Genomic DNA, 20530 nt, shown 5'->3' on the forward strand with positions numbered 1-20530 from the left:
CTGACAACATAACCTGATCTAACTTACACACTCCCCAACAGTACTGTGGTATAAACCTGCTATCCCACCATTTCTCCGGCCAGCCTAATAGTAATTGCCTCATGTATGCTGACAGCCACTTAGTTCTGAAACAAATACCACACGTGACAGATGTAATTGCACTATCAATTTGGAAACAATCCTCTCATGTAACAAAAAACACGACATCAGACAGGTTGTTAAGCTCATGTACTTCACCTCTTATACAGGTTCAGGACACAATACATAAACCCACATACACAGAGGTGTGCACTAGCAGCCTACCAAAAGATCAGAGACCTCCCAAGTGCAAATTATCTGCACACACCTCAACATGCATAGAAACCACTGCACTTAACAACACACATATCAGTGTTTTACCAAATAAGCCACTAAGGCAAAACACCTCAAAACCTAATGTCTTGGTCATAGGAGACTCCATAGTGAGATACACAGATGTCCCTCTCACCAGGCTGGACAAGGAGAAGGTCATAGTAAGCTGCCTATCAGGTTCCAGGATCCGTCAGACCACACATGCGCTTAGGTCACTCAACAAGTATCGTTATGACTCTGTCATAGTACATGTTGGGTTGACTGACTTGAGATGTACCTCCCTGGAGTATATGAAGAGAGACATGACTGAACGCTCAGATTATGTGTCCCAGACAGGTATGACCCTAGTCATAAGCAGCATTCTACCTTCACCCAGGAAAATGCCGCAATATAAACAAAAAATTATTTGACTTCAACAATTGGCTTAGTTTCTGTTGTGATTCTGGGGGGGGGTCCAGTATTTGTCAGCCTAGGAAGATATGGTCAACAAACTGGGAAGACAAGGTTGACAGGCCACTCTGCTTTGTCAGAGATGGTCTGCACCTGTCTCCCCTAGGCTTTTGGATACCGGCTAAGGTTCTTGTCTCCCCCATAGTGCCTTTCTTAGACAAGGTTAAAATGACAAAATGCCCAACATTGCAAAATTCATTCAAAACAAACTCAAGGTCCTGCTACATAATGCTAGGAGTCCAAACACAAAACTGCACTCCCTAGAAGCACTCCTCACCTTGAAGATGCTGATGTATGTCCAGTCACTGAAACATAGTTCAAGGCCCCGGAGAGTACCCCAGCTATGCAAGGCTACAATGCCTTCCACACATTCAGACCTCAGAATGAGCGTGAAAGAACTAAAAGTGGAGGTGTATCCATCTTCATTAAAGCAAAGTATTCCTGAAACTGGTCAAACAGTATGACTCTCTTGAACTACTCTATGCCCAATTAACTGTAGGAGAAACACCCTACCATATCATTGCTAGCTGTAGGTCCCCCTTCATGAACCAAGAAAAGCACAATGCCTACATGGACTTACTGGAGTCACTCACCATGCAACCCAACACTTTGTCATGGGAGATTTCAATTATCCCTCCATCGACTGGGTAACATAAATGTGCTCAAGCATGCTCACTAGAGGTTCCCTGACTTTGTCTATACAAATGCTCTGGAACAGATAGTTTGTATCCCCACAAGGGGCTCTAATGTCCTTGACATAGTACTCACCAACATGGGTGGTCACTGTACTGCCCCCTGCGTGATGCCCTTCCTGGTAAGTTTACACCATAAATCAGTATCATTTGAAGTAACTACTGGACCTCACAACCCCAAAGGAGCAAAAAACCTAAGGAACTTCTCCAAAGCAAACTACAGCCTACTAAGTTACCGTATAAAAATTTTTATACCCCTGCAATCACAGGCAATAATGACTCCTATGAAGAGAAGTACATAAATGCCATGTATAGCCATCTTAGTAACTGTATAGACTTGGCTGTACATAACTGGATTAAAAACCAGGCCCTCCCCCCCAAAAAAAGACACCTTGGTGGACATCTAGTATAAACAGATTGTATACCAAAAGAAAGAAACTGATGTCCAAGAACAAAAGGCAACTGCCTCTGCAGGGGAAGAATTCCTTCCATAGACTGAACAAGCAAATCAGAAGTCTTGTAAAGTCCTCTAAAGCAAATTATGAAGCTAAAATAGCATCCCTAGCCAAGGACAATCATACGGCATTCTTTAACTACGTCCAAAATCTAAAAGGAATTGCCCAGCAATGTGCCAAATTGGTAGCCGATGGTAACACTCCCACTATACCTAAAAAAATTGCCAACCTGCTAGATGACAGATTTGGTGCAAACTTTACACCCTCCATCCCCACCAGCTATACCCCAAAGCATACATGACACCAGTTCTCTACCTAGTATCTCCAGAGATCAAGTCATAGCTGTGCTCTACAAGGCCAAAAACATGGCCTCAATGGGACCAGATAACATTCCAGGTTGTTTACTAAGCAATCTAAAACAAAACCTAGCTGGCCCACTTGCCATTCTCTTTAACCATAGCCTGAGAATTGGTTTTGTACACGCAGAGTGGAGAACAGCAACAGTAATCCCCTTGCATAAAGGGGGGGGCATCAACTGACCCTAAGAACTATAGACCCATAAGTCTAACCAGCCTCATCTGCAAGGCCATGGACCTTATTGACAAGAATACAGGCAACCTTCAAACTCTAGACCCAACCCAGTTTGGCTTCATAAATGGTACAGTGTGCTTATTTAATCTCATTGACTTCTTCAAGAAAGTCACCAAAGCTGTGGATAAAGGTAAGACAGTGCATACCGCATATATGGACCTAGCCAAAGCCTTTGACACAATCCTCCACTTGAGAATCATTGAAAAACTCTCCCAGCTAAGTGTTAACCCTCACATCACTAGATGGGTAGCTGATTGGCCCACCAACAGAACACATACTGTAAAAGCTGGTGACTCCTCTTTTACCAGTAGACCCATCACCAGTGCCATACTGCAGTGATCTGTACTGGGCCCTTTACTATTTGGAATCTATTTTTTGGAAGTCCAGGCTAGAGTAGATGGCCTTTAGCTTATGAAGTTTGCAGATGATTGTAAATTAGATGCAATCACTGAGTCTCCCAACAATGTTAACATATTAAAGAAGGGGCTAACACAAACAAAACGACTAGTGCCAAAGCCACAATATCTAAAACTAAATGCAAAAAAGTGCACTATTATCCCATCTGGCAAAGTGGATTTCCCCACTAATTACAATTTTGACAGCACCCTTCTAAGTTCAAACCCAGCGGTGTGAAATTTGGGTACACAGGTTGACAACAATCTAAACTTTGACTAGCAAGGTTTCCACGGTGGTAAGGAAAGCCTTCTACATTGCGCATCTCATAATTAAAGGCATCACATTCAGGTCAAATGATGTTATAACCCCCCCTTTTACTCGACCCTAATCAGGCCATTAAAAGAATACAGTGCTCCCTTCTGCATGTATCTCACCAGACACCTGCAGCAACTGGAGAGACCACAGAGGTTTATCACTATGATGATATGGGGCCTCCAAACCATGACCTATGTGGATAGACTGAGAGCCCTGTCACTGTACTGTGCATCATATAGGCTACTGAGAGGTGACTTGTGCCTGGCCTACAGGGAAATCTCTGACCCCAAACTGATGGAAATTCTGCACATCCACAAATCAAATGGAACTAGAGCCACTTGCTCTACGGATCTTAACCTACCAGTGACATTGACAGAACATGCTGGAAAGACAGGTATGTCTCACAGAGGTTGCCACTGCTCTGGAATAAACTTCCAGTTCATGTGAAGTAGAGCTATTCAATGACCCTATTCAAGCTCAACTTGGACAAATGGATGGGTGACTGCAAATTCACCCCAGGGGTGGCACCCATGTCCCTCATGGATGGGGTAGTCGGTGCTGATCTGTAAAGTACATCCATCTAACCAAGAACAATTGGTGTAACTCAGGATTAATATAGCTAGGGTTATAAGGAATCTAGGCCTGCTAGCCTTGTAACTTCCTATGAACCTATGAACAAGTATCGCAAGCAAAGTATGAACTCAAGTGACTGATGTGGTTATAAAACCCATAATATTCCCATTTGAATCTTTGTTATATTGATTCCTTGCCTTTCTTATAAACTGAAACATCTACTACTCAAAATGTAGATCTCCTGTTCCCCTAATTATGTACCATTCTACCTCCCCAGAGCTTCCAAAACAAAAATAATATTCATAAATGAGAGCTCACTAGAACTCTTCAAGATCACATCCATCTCCCTTATATCAGCACTACTCAAGATATGGTCAAAAATGTTATAATTTTAAGTATTTGGCACACAATAGAGTCCCTGTTATAAGAACATCTAGAGTTCTCTCTTCCTCCATGTTTGATGATAATTTCTTAACCAGAGTATATACTCTTCTCAGACCTCTCCTCCCAAAATACATTGTTTTGCAAATCTTTGCATTATCTTTTCTTACTGATGTCTCAAGTGCACAGTGGCTGCCTTTTTAGTCCCATTTTAATACTGAATTATATTAGTTTGATACAACCTCCCATCACAAAACCATGTTGACTCTTATTCAACAGGTCATCAAACACCATAGGTTTATAGGTTCATAGGTTCATAGGTTGGTACTAGGCTATACCCCTGAAATTCCACCAGACTATCTTTCAGTACCTTCTTTCTCATTTTATGAAGTTTTCACTAATACAAGACTTGGTGGCACAAATGATGGAGCGGGGGGGGGGGTCCTTACATGGCACTACATTAATGTCTTGTATATTATGGGACAACCTTCCTTAAGATATAGCCATAACATAAGTCATTGCTGTAAGCACCCTAGTCAGTTGCAACCCACAAGGTTCTATTACTGAATGTATCCCATCTTAGACTAACTGTTTATTTCACCTTATATTCTGTTATCTCCTCATCAGTCCATTCCGTTTTAATTTTCATTCATAGAAACCAGTATGAAATACTTATTTACAACATTTTCTTGATGCAAGGCCTCTTTGTTTCTGGCCCTGTCCAACTCTAACATGTTAATCACCCATCTAAGGTGATACAATTGGAAGAGCTGACAACAATTTGATCACAAAGAATTAGGCTTATACTTCACAACCACTAAGTGCAAGAAATTTGGACAAACCTAAAAACTAATGTGGGGGACAAAGGCCCAAAATCAGGGGCAATTTTTAAATATTGCTCTTGTACACTTAGAAAGTTGATAGAATTATGGGTTTTGTATTAGCGTGCATTTTCTGAAAGATATGAAGTCTAAAACTCAAATGTATACCATTATTTAGTGAATTCACTGATTTGCCAGAACACTACAAATTTTACGAAGGACAGACCAAAAATATGAGGAAAAATCTGGACATTATGTGAAAATTTGGACAGTTGAGAGGTATGATTAGGCTATCAAGACCAACAGATAAAAAATATGTATTGATTTCGTGGTTATACCCCTCACAGACCCTCATCACCCCCTCCCCATGCACTCCATATAAGAATCCCAAAGCCCTAACAAACTGGATGCCATCTAATCAAATGCTAAGCATTCTGGGCATTACATGTAATCTTTTCCCTTTTGATGACATAATAGAACAAACCATGTATTAGCCAATCAGTTTGTTTTCTAAGACACCTTTAGTTTGTTAACTTTCCTGGTAACCATCCTGTTTGACCAAACACCCTTACTAAGCATCAAACTGCCTTATTGTACAGATATGTTTTTGACACATCCAGGAGTGTGCAAGGCAGTCTCATGACTGGCAGGGGCTGCTAAGAGAGTTCAGGAAACGTGGGACATGGAACAACATGAAATGCATGCAGTGACAGGAAGAAAACCACAATAGTCTTTTAAATGGTGGGCAGTACATTTATGCTTCATTTTTAACAAATGCAATTATAACTTTTAGCATTAAAAATGGGTTAACACCCCCCCTCAAAAAAAGAGAAGGATCTGTATTTTCAGTTGAACTGGAATTTTTTTCAGATTTCACTCTGCATCAGTTTTCAGGCTGTAATGGGTAGGCTTAAAATTTTATTTTGTTGCAATGGAAACAAAATTGCAGTCAAAGCTATCGCAATTAAAATATACTTTGTTAAGGAAAACTCACTTCCTCATCACAATGTACTCAGAAATCACAGTCCATAGCAATCAATCGTTTTTATGTTACTGCCAAATATCTGTCTATTATCAGGAGCAGAGCATTTGTCTCAAACGAATGGGCAATCAGTCCTCCAAGCACACTGAAAACGACAGTCATAAGAACAGCTTTGTTATCTCTCTGTCAGTAGAATATCCCTACAGGCAGTATATGGGATCCTGAAGAGCTCTGTCCCTTTCATGTAAGCTCCAGATATCCACTTGAACATTCCCAGCTTTCCCTAAGCTCCTCTATCCAGCTTGATTCCCATCTGCTCTGACAACATTAAGGCTGGCACTGCAAGTTGCTTTGCCTTCGGAGTTGTTTGCTTCACAGGTGTAAAGTCCAGAGTCTTTGAGGCAGACATCAACAATCTTTAGTAAACAGCTTCCATCTTCTATATACTCAATCTGCAGACGCGGTGATTCAATGATGGGGATGTCGTTGTGGTACCAGAGAACTTCGGCATCAGGATAACCTAGGAAGGAATAAAGGGAACTATTATAAATATATGAGTTGGATAGCAGCATGTGGATGCAGAACTAAAGTACAAGAAAGAAATGATACATATGCAGACATGAAGCAATTTGTATGGCTAAGGAACTTTAATAAAAATGGCAGTACAGCTAAATTATAAAAGAAGCTAAAAGCAATAATTAATTTTGTCATCCATAATGATCAGTAACATATTATATAACTCTGAGTAAAGCCAGGTACAACTGCCTGCTTATTTCCCAAATACCATGCATCTGTTCTTTTTATTCACAGCAGGGTTGCATCCACTAATGTTAAACACAGCTACAACTGGCATTCTAATTTGGGGGGCACATTGTTGTTTCATTTCACTGTTATCATTCCTGCTTCCACGGAATGTTCAGTGGTGAAACTGCTGTTGAGCATAATGTGTTTTAAGAGTGCAGGTGAGTGAATGAATGTTTGATGCAACTGACTGATTTGTACATCTCCCTGAAGGCCTTTGCATGGGAACTTCAACATACATTTATTTTAAGTGCTTGAACCCAAGCATTTTACAAATTAAAATATAGATGATAAGAGATATAGCACAATGATGTAAAAGTATCAATGAAACAAAAATTAAATAGAGCATTTACAATAAATTAAGAATGCAAAATGCTATGACACCACTTTACAACATGATCTGCTATAAATACAGCAACGTCAGTTATTAGTTGGTTCAGATGAGTATGTTTCAAAAGAATACTTGAAACCATTCAGCACTGGGAACCATTCTATGCAAACCAGTGAGCAAGCTACAGTTTCCGGTGTGCAAATGTTTGAATAAGGGATGATTTTTAGCTGTATCATTAGAACACAGAATAAATAGTTCATCGGTGGCTGAATAGACAGAAAGTGTTGGTTGTCACCAGCTCAGCAAAGCCTGTAGCTAAGGGAAATTTATGCTGTGCAGAGTTAAATAATCCAGGATTATAATTTTACAGACCAATAACAATATGACTGGAAGCCAGAGCAGTCCTTGCAGAAGTCGTATAATTTACTGATAGCTGGAAATCCCAGTAGACCCAGGCTGTAGAACTTTTGATAAACTGCAGGCAACCACTCTCTCAATCCAGACGTCCTATGCATACAAAGTTATGGCAATCCGAATGGGAGAACATCAATACATGCATCACAGAAGGCAGAGATGGATGCGGTATGAGAGAATCAATGAAAGAGAACATTATAAGATGGAAACAACAGGATTTGATTGCAGCTGAAATCTAATCCTTCAGTGTCAGAACTTCATCAATAATCACCTGTAAATTATACACCTTCTACACAAAGAACGAGTTTGTCTGTACTACGTGACACTGGGATGGAAAACTGGCACTAGGGAGTCCCTAAGAATGGCATGAATAACCATAGGGACTGTCTTTGACTGTCTTGGATGTAATTCAGACTATGGACACTGTGATGGGAACCATAATGGCTCCATAATATGCAAACCTCTTCATGTCAAACCAAGAAGAGGAATTTCTACAATAAGGCACACACAGACTACTCACCTATTTCCATTTTATTGATTACTTATTTATAATATGGGCATATTGCATCAATTCCCTTGAGTAATTCCCCCAAGGACTCAACAGAATCCACCATCTTTTAAGCTCTCCTTGGAGAAGTCAATTTCAAGTGTAACCATCCTTAATAATAATAGGCTTACTGTACAAAGTAGGATATTAGCAACATGTGCCTACAGGAAACCAACTGACAGATGTATCTTCACAGAAGCAGTAATCATCTCCGCCAAACAAAGAAGTTAGTTATTTACAGTCAAGCACTTCAATTGTAAGGCACCTCTAACCAATGTTTAGTGAGGATAGCAAGTTGAGAGATATTTTTCAAGCTCTCCAACTGCTGTTATTTAAATAACCACCAAATCTAAAAAAAAACAATTCTTGTCAAATGCAGACCAGGAAACATTATCCAAAATGGCATAAAGTCCTCCAACCATCCAAGATGTAAAATATGTCATCTGATTTATACAGCTTCCAACATAATTTAACAGAAGTTTCAAAGTACAAGGGTCATTAAAGTGCATTTCCAAACTTGTGTTTATCTAATCAAATGCAGGACAGACATACAGTTACAAATAAGTGACTGACAAGCCAGTGACTGCAGACTTTTCCCAGTCTGATCATTCTGCATTAGTCTTACCAGTCAGCACTGGGGTTACCACAAGGCTCAGTACCTCAATACTAGGTTCACGCCTCTTCAACATTTTTATTAACTATCTTAACAATGCCACCAAATAAGCCACCCTAATTCAACATGCCAACGATTCTACATTAATCTGCTCCACCAGGAATCTCTCTTATCTGCAGTACTTAACTCAAGAAGCATTCAATTCTATTGAATCTTGGCTCACCAACAACTATCTACTACTTAACCCCTCCAAGAAACTAAACTTCTACTAGTTTTATCAAAACAATGTTCTCCACATGCTTCTACCTTTGCTATTACTTCTCTGAACAATGCTTCAATCTATGTGGTTTCACACACAAAATCATTAGGTGTAGCTATTGGCAACAATCTTAAGTTTGACCCTCATATCAGCAACAACATAAAAAAAAAATTGGGCCTGATGTATAGGGCGAAGAAATTCATCTCTTAACTCCATAAGAGTAACCCTTGCCAACACCTATCTCCTACCCTCCCCCTTCTATATGCTTCACCTGTCCTAACCGATCTTCACTCTTCCCTCAAAGCAAAACTTAGTCAGTGTTATAATAAAATAGCTAAATTTACCACGGGGCAGGCCCACTACTCTCATCATTGCTCTGCTCTCAAGTCCCTAAATTGGCTTGAACTACCCCACCTTCTCGGCTTTAATCAACTAACACTAACACACAAAATACTGTACAACACCTCATTTTCACAAACTACATATCACTAGTTTAACATTATATTCCAACTCATGATCTACTCACAAGTATCTACTATCTATTTACAAACCTCAAAGACCTAACAGTGTTAGCCTATACTGTGACTGTGCTGCCAAATCATGGAATAGCATTCCAAAATCAATCAGAATTGTACCCACTACTATTCCTTCAAGTCTAGGCTGAAAGAACATCTAACCAATAATTGGATCTGCCCACATGCTCCATGCTATCCTTGTACTCTTTTCCATTCCCTTCTCCCCAGTCTTAATAGACTTTTCTTGATCTATCCTACTTCCCTTCCTGCATTACCTACTTTCTAGCCTAACCTTTCTATAATTCTTTAACCTTCTAATGTTCCTTTTCTATATACTCACACTAACCTTTATCTATCCTAGAAGTATGACTGAAATTTACTACCCAAGTCTCTTGCCAGAAAGTGTATATAGTTGTTACGACTTTTTACTTATTCTATAACATATTTTTATGCGTTATTATGTAACATACATATTAGGAACTCTCTTCTGTCTTGTATATAATGTATGTTCAACTTTATTGCTTGCTTTTTGTTTATTTTTTTTCTTTTATTGTATCCACAAATTGTACTCCTTTCTGATTGTCTTAGTCTTTGTAACCAATGTTGATTTGTAATTCTGTTGAAATTGTACTGTGAAGCTGTTCTCCCCATGCCTCCTCTGAAAATGGACTTGTACCCAGTCGGATTTTCCCGTAAACAAATGTCAGATAAATAAATAAATTAATATGACAGTTACGGTTCTTAAGGGATATTTCCATACACCTTTTCAAAAAAAGAAAAATGGAGATTAATTTAATTTATCAATCTGACTGTCAGTGGTTTGAACTTGAATATTGGTTTTATGAGACACTATAGTATTTACCATCCTGCCTGCCTGCCAGCATCATCACTCACCACCTTTAATCGAACCCAAGTCATCTGGGCAATGGTCAGGAGATTACCTTTCTGTGCCACTGGCCTGACTAATGCAAAATTAATAAGCCAAATCTTAGTTATCTTATATGGCGTGGTTTACATTTGTACAGTGCATCAGATGCTAATTTTTGACGGGGATTAATGCACTTTTCTTGTCTATAAAGAGACACAGTGCCTTTTAACATAGAATACGTGGCCAGTATGCTTGGGTAGATGGCTACAACTCCTGTTGAAGTTGGGAGGGGGGATTCTCACCACTAGAAAAATAATTATTTTTAAACTCTTACCAACAGACATGTGCCTGCATTTTTGGCTGCTTTGTCTGACTGAAAATGTTACTCATCTTGATGCTGCAGTAAAATGGTTCTCACACCTTGCCCATACTGAAGCAGCAGTTAGTATGTTCATAGGTAGGTACTAGGCTATCGGCCCTGGGACCTATACAAGCCCAGCCAAAAAGGTACCCTGGCTTTTGCCACCCAAGAAAATTATTTTCCTGTGCCACTGTTGAGCAGAGCCACAGAAGTGATCCCAGGGGTGAATTTCCTATTTCCCATCCAATCATCAAGATTTTTCTTGAAGAGTGCTAATGAGGAGCTTTGTTTGATATAGATAGGTAGTTTTATTTCAGAGTATGGGAAATGTCTGGGACAAGAATCTATCCCTCCGGCATGTTCTGTTTATTGTGGTGACAAGGTTTAGGTCCATAGAGCGTGTAGCTTGGAGGGATTGGGATTTCTTTAAGTGGAGCATGTCCAACAGCTCTGGGTTTGACATAGCTTCATATGTTAGGCAGAGATCACTTTGGAGTAGGCGATATGCGACGGAGTAAAGCTGGAGTTTTTTGAGATGGTCTGGGTAGGGCATCTGTTTGAGACCAGTAATCCTCTTTGTGAGGTATTTCTGCTGCCTTTCCAGTTGTTGTAGATGTCTTGTGAGGTACATACCAAAAGGGGCGTTGTACTCAATAATGGGTCTAATGAGTGATGAGTAGAGGGGAACAATGACCTCTTTTTCTGGATGAGAAACCTTTTGTGATGAGGTGTGCCACGTAGAAGGATTTCTCGACTACTGTGGCGATGCGATTATCAAAGGAGAGACTACTGTTCACCTGTGTCCCAAGGTCTCTTATCACACTTTCGGTGTTAAGTATACTACTGCCTATGTTGTAGTTCATGGGTACAGAGTTTTTACCAAAGGGGATGACAATGCACTTTTTGGCATTGAGCTTGAAGCCATGGCTTTGACACCAGGCATCTGTCTCAGTGAGGCCCTTTTGTAGGATGTCCACATCGTTAGGAGTTTTGATTATGGCTCCTAGTTTGCAGACATCTGCAAACTTTGTTAGCCAAAGACCTTCTGTGTTAGCCTGTACTTCAGAGAAGTAGATACCAAACAGAAGAGGACCCAGTAGTGAACCCTGTGTAGTCCACTTGTCACTGGTCTGAAGTCAGATTTGGAGTCTGCTGCTTTCACAGTGTGGGTTTTGTCAGTGAGCCAGTTGGCAACCCATCTTGTGACATAGGGATTTATACCGAGTTTAGTGAGTTTATCTATAATTCCAGAGTGGGGGATTGTGTCAAAAGCCTTGGCAAGATCTAGATAGGCTGTGCGAACCACCTTACCCTCGTCTACGGCTTTGGTGACTGCTTCAAAGAAGTCTATCAGGTTTAGGAGACATGATCTGCCTTTTACAAACCTGAACTGGGTGGGGTTCCAGAGTTTGGAGATTACCAATGTCTTTGTTTATAAGTTCCATTATGATATGCTCCATGGCCTTGCAGACCAGGCTCGTCAGGATAATGGGGCGGTAGTTCCTGGGATCCATGGTGGCTCCTCCTTGTGGAGTGGGATAACCATAGTTGTGCACCATTCAGCAGGCACAAAGCCTGAGGTGAGGCTATGATTGGACATGGTACTTAGGTGGGGTGACAGTTCGTTCTGTAGTTCATGTAGAAGGCAGCCTGGGATGTTGTCTGGTCCCATGGATGCTGTGTTCTTGGCTTTGGAGAGTGTGTTTTTTACCTGTGCAGCCGTGACTGCAGGAACTTTGCATTCTTCCGGTATAGAGATGGGCTCTTTAGGGGATGAGAGCGGGTCAAGTTACCTCTGAACCTATCTGCCAGGATGTTGGCAATATCAGTTGGGTCTGTATATTTAGTGCCATTGTGCTGCAACTCAGAGCAGATCTGAGTGTTACCATTGAGATTCTTGACATAGCTATAGAATGCTTTGTGGTTGTCTTTAGAGTCAGTGGTGATTTTGTTTTCATAACTAGCTTTGGAGGATTTTATCAGGGATCGCAGCTTCTTACTGAGGCTGACCAGGGAGCGCCTCCACTCATGAGGTTTTACTCTCTTTTGCAACAGTTTCTTCCTTCTGTTGTACAGTTTGTTTATGGCAGGGGACCACCATATTGGCTTCCTTTTTTTTTGAGGATAGCGTCTTGGTTCTGTTTGGGATAGCACGATCCATGCTCTCGTGTAAGTGCTTATAAAGTGCAATTGTGTAGGATTCAGTAGTCGTAGCTGTATTGTCCATCTGCATGGGTGTCATGAAGTTCGCCACTTCTGCCTTAAGAAGCATGAAGTTGGCTTTGGAGACATTTTTTTACCATGGTTTTCTTAATGAGGAGCAGGGGCAGGATGTGAATATCTAGGGTAATTAGCTTATGGTCGGATCGGACCAAAGAGCCATTAACTTCAGGTATGGAACACCGGTCACTCATGTTGGTAATGACTATGCTGGCATGTTTTTAAGATAATGCACAAACAGGATGGAATTAATAATTATAAATAGCAGAAATGTAATGCAACTGTTCTCCACAGAGCCAGACTTCATAAGTGAAAAACAATGCAACATCAAAATAAACAATCAAACTAAAATAAATAAAAACAAATACATATATATATGAGACTGCAACTCACAAGGGGAAGTTGCTGTCTAATGGATGGTTGCAGTGAGGATGGGCTTAAGCTGATGGTGATCTCCTAAGCCTTTACTCCCTGCTACTGGTCTGACAATGACACAACATTCAAACTCATATATACAGATACGAATATGGCTCATCCATGCAAAGATTGGGAATGCAGTAGCTCATGATGCTTTGAGGACTGGAAAATGTCTTTCAAGGTTATGTTCACTTTCAACAGGATTATGCTCAGAGTAAGAAGTACAAGTTCATTTTTTAACTATTGCATTTGAATGACGAGCTTTTGTTGCTGTTGTTGTCATTGTCACTCTTCATCATCTGATGATTATTATAAAACTTGTTGCAGCTCAAGTCACATGTCAAGAAACAGTGCCATCAACACCAGCAAAAAAATATTGCATTTAAATAGATGCAGAATTGCTTTTAGTAAACAAAATAAATCAGGCATTCACCTATATAGTTAGCAATCCAGGTCAGACAGCAAGCTTTTTTCCAGAGGATCGGGCTGAATGAGGGAGGAATGAGTGCTGAAGTGTTAACTTATCTTTGGGAAGAACATGGGAAACAGTACAATATGCTATTTGAGAATGCATGTGTGAAAATCTTCAGAACTAGTCTACTCGCAGGAAATTATGTCTGCAACTCTGGAGCAAGTAGCCAGTAAGAATACAGGGAAGGAAAACCTACTGTCTCTCTCTAGTATATAATTACTGCAGGTAACATCCACCACAATCTTGTTCCCCAGGGGATATGAAAGAGTAAAAACAGGCAATGGAGTTGTAGGTGTGGGGCCACAAGTCATCAGGGAATATCACGGATAAAACTTAGAATGAGGCAAACACGACATCTTTCCCTTAACTATCAACAGTTCTAAAATACTCCTCTTGTCCAAGAACTGGGTCTGTCATTTAAACCTGACATGTAAGCAATCTTATGTGGAACCTTGTCAGTGAAATGATGTGTTTTTTCTTTCTTTAGCATTTTTTTCTAGCAAGGTATTCTACTTGCTTGCTGTACAAACTTTTTCTCAAGTACCCTAGAAATTGCTGTCTCTCTATCCCAAACTCTACAGCCCTGGATGAACTTTATAATAAAACAGTGTGTTGCTAATACCCTCTTTCTTCCCATGATTTGCATGCAAAGCTCTGTTGTATCTCGTGTCTCCTTTACCAGCACCTTCAAGTTATACACATTCACACCTTTTAATCCATTGTCATATTGCACTGTACTTTTTGATAAACTACATTACTAAATGAATACAAAATCTTACCCTGGATTTGACACTGCAAGCATGCAGTGCTGCCTTCTGTAGCCTCCAAGTCAGCTACGAGCTTTGAGAAATAGGGTTTACTCTGCAGTTGCTCTTCCAAGGACATCAGTTCCTCCTCTTTCATGTTTTGTATCACGCATTGCGTTTTAGAAAATCATAATATAAAAAAACAAAGACGAAAAAAAATTTGCATTATTTTATTATTTCAGCTGGTTTGTACACTAGAAGAAATACAATATAAAACAACAATGCAGTCTGGTAAGTGATATGCATTTTATTGCCACTAATGCATCACATCAAGGTATCAAAAGTAGAACTTCCTAAATCTAAGTTCTGTTTCGGTAGCATGGTGTTTAGAGGTAAAATTGCCATCTCACAGAGCAAGGGTCTGGGGATCAGTCCAAAACCCCATTTAGTGATTAGTGTGCAGAGTTTTGCTTATTCTCCTAGTGTTTGCGTGGGTTTTCTCTGGCTACTCCAGTTTAGTGTTTGCGTGGGTTTTCTCTGGCTACTCCAGTTTAGTGTTTGCGTGGGTTTTCTCTGGCTACTCCAGTTTAGTGTTTGCGTGGGTTTTCTCTGGTTACTCCAGTTTAGTGTTTGCGTGGGTTTTCTCTGGCTACTCCAGTTTAGTGTTTGCATGGGTTTTCTCTGGCTACTCCAGTTGTGTTTGCGTGGGTTTTCTCTGGCTACTCCAGTTTAGTGTTTGCGTGGGTTTTCTCTGGCTACTCCAGTTTAGTGTTTGCGTGGGTTTTCTCTGGCTACTCCAGTTTAGTGTTTGAGTGGGTTTTCTCTGGCTACCTCTGGCTACTCCAGTTTAGTGTTTGCATGGGTTTTCTCTGGCTACTCCACTTTAGTGTTTGCGTGGGTTTTCTCTGGCTACACCACTTTAGTGTTTGCCTGGGTTTTCTCTGGCTACTCCAGTTTAGTGTTTGCATGGATTTTCTCTGGCTACTCCAGTTTAGTGTTTGCGTGGGTTTTCTCTGGCTACTCCAGTTTAGTGTTTCCGTGGGTTTTCTCTGGCTACTCCAGTTTCCTTCTACCTCCAAACAACATGCTAGTTAACTGGCTGTACAAACTTTTCCAAAACATATGTTGCATGCTATCTACCCTTGACCTTGCTGTCCATGTCATGGCTGAAATGACCATAGGAAATATTTACTTACATGGGTGACAGATGCATTAAAATCAATTGCACTGCCATATGTCAAAGTGTCATGTCACTAATTTTAGGACTCATATCCAGTAACACATGGTAACAATAACAGACCAGTGATAAAATGCAGATATTCACCTTCTTATCCCAAGAAATCTTCACAAAACTAACTGCTTTGCATGATAGAAAGACCATGAGGTCAGGCATCTTTCACAAATGCTAGAGCCATGCAGTAGTATAGCACAGTGCCTAAGGACATTAATCTTAAAACCTGCAGAAGTTGTTTGGAATCCTACTCTCTAGGTTTGGCATAATGGTTCAGGAGTTTGTCTTATAGGTAGAAAACACAACACTTCTGATTTTGGTTTATTGGCAAGATTTCAAATGGCCCTTCAAGGTAGTTAGTCTAGTATTCATCTATGAACCTATGAAATAGCACTAAACTGGTTATAAACTAGTTATGAATTAGTTACGTCACTATGGACCTTCAGTTTGGGATTTTTATTTTTTTTATTTTACATTTGTTTAACGGGAAAGTCCGACTGGACACAGGTCCATTTTCAGTGGAGGCACAGGGAGAAAAGCTCCACATTACAATACATTACAAGAGAGTAAAATGAAGGATACCATACATACATATGGCATATATACACATCAAGACAACATGCTAGTGATTAACAAACATACATATAGCCTATATACACACAACAGGACATCATGCTAGTGATTAACATTTCTTACAGTGGACAATCAAAGGTACATTTTTTTTTCTTTTGCAGTTATAAGTTTTGTAAGTTAAATGTATACGGGTTTGGAAGCTTTCAAGGGAGAAAGTGTTTATACATAGCTGTACCCTGACAAATTCTCTTGGTATAGATTAGCCTGGTGAGTGGCATGAGCATAGCCAGTTACTTAGATAGTGGGTTTTCAGGAGATTTTTGAATTGACTAAAGGAGATGGTAGAAGTTATTTGGCTTGGTAGTGCATTCCAGGTTTTGGCAATGGTGTTGGCAAAGAGGGACTTACCAGCTTCGCTTTTATGTTTGATGACAGTTATAAGGTTCTGGTTACTAGATCTTAAGGCTCTAGAGGGAATGTGGGGCTGAATTAGGTGTGGAAGTGCTGGAGTTATCTCAGGAAGGTAGTAGAGTGTGCGGTATAGAGAGTTGATTGAGTAGAAGTATATGAGACAACTCAAGCCAGTTGAGTTGCTTAAGGGATAGACAGAGGTGGGACCTATATGAGGCTTCAGTAGCAAACTTGGCAATCTTGTTGTAGCAAGATTCCATTTTATTTAGATCAGTTTGGTGGAGATTGGTCAAGATGGGAGAGGCATAAAGGAGGGTGGATAGAAGATGAGTCCTTGCGATGGTTACTTTGGTGCGTTTTGTCATAAACTGTTTGTTCCTGTAGTGGAGACCAAGTTTTTTATTAATTTTCTTAATGGTTTGTGCTATGTGGATGTCGAACCTCAGGTCATTGTCTATTTCTATGCCTAGCAGTTTAGTGTGTGTGGTTGGACTGATTTGAATGTTTTCTTTGGAGCTAATGGTGAAATTATTATTTAGGGGAGGAGCTCTGCCAGGGCTGAAAAGAATTAGTTTGTTTTTTTGGATTAAGAAGTTTGATGTTGGTGAACCAAGATTTGGCTAGGGTGAAGTTATTTTGGGTAAGGGTTTGCAGTTCACTAAGGGTAGGGGCAGCACATATGAGGGTAGTGTCATCTGCATATTGTACTACTGCGGCAGTGTGAGAGGATTAAGAGATCTGATTTGTAAACAGAGAGAACAGCAATTGGCCAAGGATGGATCCTTAAGGGACTCCTGTGGTTACTGGTAACAGGAAGGACAATTGGTCCTGCCATAGGACTGCTTGCTGACGGGCAGATAAGTAGCTGTTGAACCATGATATAGAGGAGGGACTTATATTTAGGGTGGATAGGGTATCAAGAAGCAGACTGTGGTTTACCATGTCAAAGGCTTTTGATAGGTCTAAGAATATGGAAGAAAGAAATACACCCTTGTTTCTGTGGTGGTTAACTATGTTGATGAATGATAGTAGTGCTGTTGTGGTGCTATGGGAAGGTCTAAAGCCATGCTGGGATACAGAGAGTAGGTTGATATTCTGGAGATACCGTATTAGTTGAGTATGAACAACTCTTTCTAATATTTTGGATAAAGGTGATAAGATTGCTATTGGGTGACAGTTGGTGAGCTCTAAGGAGTTGCCTCCTTTGTGCAGTGAATTTATATATGATGTTTTCCATGAGGTGGGGACTTTGCATTCTGAGAGAGATCTGTTTATGAGAATAGAGACAGGATAGGGTATAGCTTCAGCTGAGATCCGAAGGAAGTCTGCTGGCAGCTTATCAGCTGCTAGAGTGATTGGTTTAAGTTTACCAAGGAGTTTAGATATTGATTTGGTGGATACAGAGTGGAAATGAAAACTGGGGCTATTGTTTTGTATATTGGGGTGGGTTGGGGTAGTTATTGGTGTGGGGCTGCTAGTACTATTTTGGGCATTGGCAAGGGTCTGGACTGTTTTGGTAAAAAATTTGTTAAACTGAGTAGGAATGTTTTCATGGTTATTTGGAAGCACAGGGGTTGGAGTCGTGGACTTTCCTGGATGCAGTATATCATTTATTGAGGCCCAGAATCTTTGTGAGTTGTGAGCATATTTTTTGCATGCTTGTATAGTAGCTGGATTTGTCTAGGTTGATTTGTTTTTTGGCTTTGTTACGGAGCTCTACATAGTTTTGTCTCAAATTAGTGGTTTTGTTTTTCTGATATTGAATCCAGGCCTTGTCCCTTTCTTTCATTATAGTTTTAATATCTTTTCTTAGCCATGGGGCATAGTTAGTTTTTATTCTAATGGCTCTAGGGGGTGTATGATAGTTTAAGATTTTTATGAAGGTTGTGTTAAAGTACTCAACGGCATCGTCTAGAGGTAGATGTTTTTTTGGGGGGGCGGGGTCCAGTTACAGCTTTTTAAAGTATTGATGAGATCAGTAGCTATAAAGGCTTTTTTTGTTTCTAACTGCTCTGACTGCTCTGAGGATAGGTTGGTTGATGGTTTCGGATCTGTTCCTAATTAGGTTGTTGGCTGATGGTCACTTAGGGTATCTGGAAGACAACTAGATTGTTGTGCAAGAGTGGGGTCAGATACCAGGATCCAGTCTAAGATGGACTGGCGTTTGGAAGTTTTGTCAGTTCTAGTGGGGGTGGTTATAGTTTGCTAAACCTGTGGAGGTTTATGAGGGTAGAGGGGTTATGGCTGGAGCAGTGAAGCCAGTCAATACTGAAGTCTCCAAATGGTATGGCTTCCTGTGGAAGGGAGTTGGAGGTCCAACTGAGCAGGCTTTCCAATACAGTGATGTTATTGCCTGATGGTATATAGCCACCTGCAATAATTATATGTTTGTTGGAACTTATTTTTAATTTGGCAAGGATTAGTTCTACATCTTTGAATTCATGGGTATTGTAATCTAGTTGTTCTAAGGCAAGATGTTTTGGGTGTAATATTGAAACACCTCCGCCCTTTTTCTCTGATCTGTCTCTTCGGATAATGTTGTAACCCGAGGCAGTAATCTCATTATTGTGATGTTGTGGTTTGAGCCATGTTTCAGTTAACACAGTGATATCTGGTTTGTATAGAGCTAGTAGGGCATGAAGGTCATGAATTTTGTTAAGTGTACTTCTTACATTAATGTTTAAGAAGAGGAGAGCTGAGGTAGGTCTGTGGTGTAGCAGATTTAGCTGACTTAAGCTTGGAATGATTGATGTTTTGGGTCCTGGATTGGGATGTATATCACCACTGCAAGTGAGTTTATGGAGTATGTGTAGATAGAGTTTGTTCAATTTTTGAATTATTTTAGTTTGTCTTTGAGAAGAGACGGGGTTAGTTTTGATTTTCAGTTTAATGCGCGAGTAAGAGAAGGGTAGGGGGGAGGTAAGGTCACATGGCGATATAGGAAAGTTTTTTAGTTTGGTGGTGTTGGCTGTGGAATCAGTTTGCCAAGGGGATGGGGTGTGGTTATGAAGCTGAGTGTGGTAGGAGGACAGGATGGAAAGTAGGAGTAGGTGAAGATTATTAATGGGTAGAATGATGTTTGTAGTAGTTGGGTTAGATATGTGTAACCAATGTTATCTAGTTTCAGAAAGAATGTGTTACATGCAAGGGTACTATCTATGAATGAGTGAGATTGGTGTTGTATTAAAGGTGCAGTATTAGGTGTATGTGGGAGTTTGTTGTTAAGAGGGGTAAGAGATTTGAAGTGATAGGTGGATGAGAGTGTAAGACTTGCTAATGGGAGTTGTCTGTACCTACAAGTTAAAGTGATGTTAGAGACTTAGGAGCTATATAAGCATCAGGTAATGCTGGGTATATGGATACAGAAAAGTGATGGAGAGTATGGCCATTGCAAGAGCTATCATTTTATGTGTTAGGGAGCTGCAGTATGGCCAAGAAGTATTGGTCAGGTAATTGGTATCCTCTAGTGAGTTAGTAAATACGGGGGGGGGGGTGATACTTGCTACTTTATCTGTAATGATGTTCTTGACTATGGATAAGGTGAATTGAATTATATATTGACAATTTATTTGTACTACATTCAGATATGCGTATTTACTGCAGTTAAAAATATTAATTATAGGTAATACTTAATGGTTATAGGATGGTGTGTATAGAGAGGTGATGGAGGAGGTAGGGATTCTATGTTGGAGGCAGGAAGTAGGCTAGAGTGTTTGTGAGGAACAGGAAGGAGAGGAGTGTTTG

At 40.2% G+C, this 20530-nt stretch overlaps 1 protein-coding gene across 1 annotated transcript in view; it reads right to left on the reverse strand.

Annotated features, from left to right (window-relative positions):
• Positions 1-5766: 5766 nt before the first annotated feature.
• The window catches only part of LOC122788162 (myosin light chain kinase, smooth muscle-like), a 943334-nt gene continuing 928570 nt past the window's right edge, over positions 5767-20530 (reverse strand). The window contains exons 16-17 of the mRNA XM_044055140.1: positions 14605-14721; positions 5767-6527 (exon numbers count right to left, since the gene is read on the reverse strand). Coding sequence (XP_043911075.1) covers positions 6301-6527; positions 14605-14721 — 344 coding nt within the window. The 3' untranslated portion in view covers positions 5767-6300. The remainder of the gene's footprint in view (positions 6528-14604; positions 14722-20530) is intronic.

This window comes from Protopterus annectens, chromosome 13.part0 (genome assembly GCF_019279795.1).
Source record: "Protopterus annectens isolate FY-2018-M chromosome 13.part0, PAN1.0, whole genome shotgun sequence".
Classification (NCBI taxonomy): domain Eukaryota; kingdom Metazoa; phylum Chordata; order Ceratodontiformes; family Protopteridae; genus Protopterus; species Protopterus annectens.